Source organism: Cicer arietinum, chromosome 1 (assembly GCF_000331145.2).
Source record: "Cicer arietinum cultivar CDC Frontier isolate Library 1 chromosome 1, Cicar.CDCFrontier_v2.0, whole genome shotgun sequence".
NCBI classification, from domain to species: Eukaryota; Viridiplantae; Streptophyta; class Magnoliopsida; order Fabales; family Fabaceae; genus Cicer; species Cicer arietinum.
In genome coordinates this window covers 23,545,771-23,547,597 of record NC_021160.2, presented here as the reverse complement: position 1 = coordinate 23,547,597, position 1,827 = coordinate 23,545,771, and the positions used below count along the sequence as shown (strand labels likewise).

The 1,827-nt window shown below is 40.4% G+C and overlaps 1 protein-coding gene across 1 annotated transcript in view; it reads right to left on the bottom strand.

The window, feature by feature from the left end:
- LOC140918683 (uncharacterized) overlaps window positions 1–1,204 on the bottom strand; it is a 2,930-nt gene extending 1,726 nt beyond the window's left edge. The window contains exon 1 of the mRNA XM_073363406.1: window positions 44–1,204. Within this exon, the coding sequence (XP_073219507.1) occupies window positions 44–1,204 (1,161 nt within the window). The remainder of the gene's footprint in view (window positions 1–43) is intronic.
- Window positions 1,205–1,827: the final 623 nt, after the last annotated feature.

Sequence of the window (1,827 nt, the reverse complement as noted above, 5' to 3'; positions counted from 1 at the left end):
GAATCCAATTGGCATCCCCATCAAACATGTCATCTTCAGCTGCCGCAATATGGATTTCACTTGTTGGTCTTGCACTTTGGAAACTCCGTCGGATGTCACAGATGAGAATCCTTTCGATTCTGGGCTCTCGATTTTCAATTCGCGCTAATCTTTTTTCTTTTTTCTCTTTGACCAATCTCTGTTTGTCATCCCTGGTGGGTTTGTAACCTAAACCCCACTTATCTCTATTTTCAGGAAGTTCCACCGGTTCTTTGAGCCCTTCTTCATCCTTCCCCAACTCGTGCCATGGCTGGTGTCCTCTGCTCAACATGAACTTAGCCACCATAATAGCAGTGTTGGACATATGTGGTTCTATAGGTGTCGTTTCGACATAAGCGGTGTCCACGATTTCTAGTGTTTGGAAGGCAGTTTCTAGAGCGTCTTTTGTTGTCTCAACATAAGGTGTGGTGGACAAATTACTCACCAACAAATCTCCTTCTCCTGATATGATTACCAATTGGTCATTTATCATATATTTCTGCTTTTGGTGTAAGGTTGACGGCACTACGCCGGCAGAATAGATCCATGGCCTCCCCAATAAGCAACTATAAGCGGGTACAATATCCATCACGTGAAACGTGATTTCGAATGTGACCGAACCTATTTGAATTGGGAGATCGATTTCCCCCATTACTTCTCTGCGTCTCCCTTCGAAAGCTCTAACAACCATGGGACTTGGTCTCATATATGTACCATCACAAGGTAGTTTTGCTAATGTTGATTTTGATATGACATTCAGTGAGGAGCCATTGTCAATGAGGACTCTTGAAATTATATGGTCGATGCACATTACTGATATGTGTAGTGCTTTATTATGCCCTCTCCATTCGGTCGGTAACTCATCATCTGTGAAAGTTAGGTGATTGTTGGCTGTGATGTTATTTATGATGCCTCCAAATTTGTCCACGGTGATGTCGTGAGTGACATGAGCCTCATTTAGTATTTTCATCAATAGCTTCCGGTGGGACTCATAATTCATCAATAGGGATAACAATGAAATCCTTGTAGGAGTATGGTTGAGTTGGTCGACTATTTTGTATTCACTCTGTTTAATGATTTTGAGAAATTCCTGAGCTTCTTCATTAGAAACCTCATTTTCCACTTTCTCATTTTCCACTTTCTTTTCTTCTTTATTTGTGTATGCCTTCTCAAACACCACTCTCATTTCTCTTTGTGATTTTCCTGGGGAGTATATCTGATCATTTCTAGTTATTCCTCCTATTCATGAAACGTTTGTGACAGCGGTGGTTTTAGAGCTAGAAACATCTTTGTCCTTCTGTTTAGCTAGATGTACCTCTACATTATAGTTCCAAGGTACGACTTTGTTGTCTTTATATGAAAAAGGGCTTGGTATCTGAACTATTAAGGTCCTCAAATCACCGGGGGCATTCATACTTTCCTCCTTAGTGAAATGAATGACCAATGGCTTTGGGATGGTTATGCCAAGTTTTTCTTCTGATTGGGTTGCAATCATACTGTCATCCTTTTCCCAACGACCTATTTGAATGGTGCCTATGTTTATCAATTTTTAAAGTTCTTTTTTGAACTCATTGCATTCTTCTATGGAATGATCTTCATTGAGGTGGAAATTGCATCTTGCTTTCACATCGGCATTTCCTTGGATTAACCCAAATTTACATAACTCAGAGAAAATCAGTCCCATCGGGGCCTTAATTTTCTCGACCTCCCTTATTACTTGGTGATTTTCTTCGATTGCATTCACTATTGGCCCACCATGGACTGGTAGAGGATTATTCTTCACGCTAGGCTCGTTTTCTTTAAAATTCA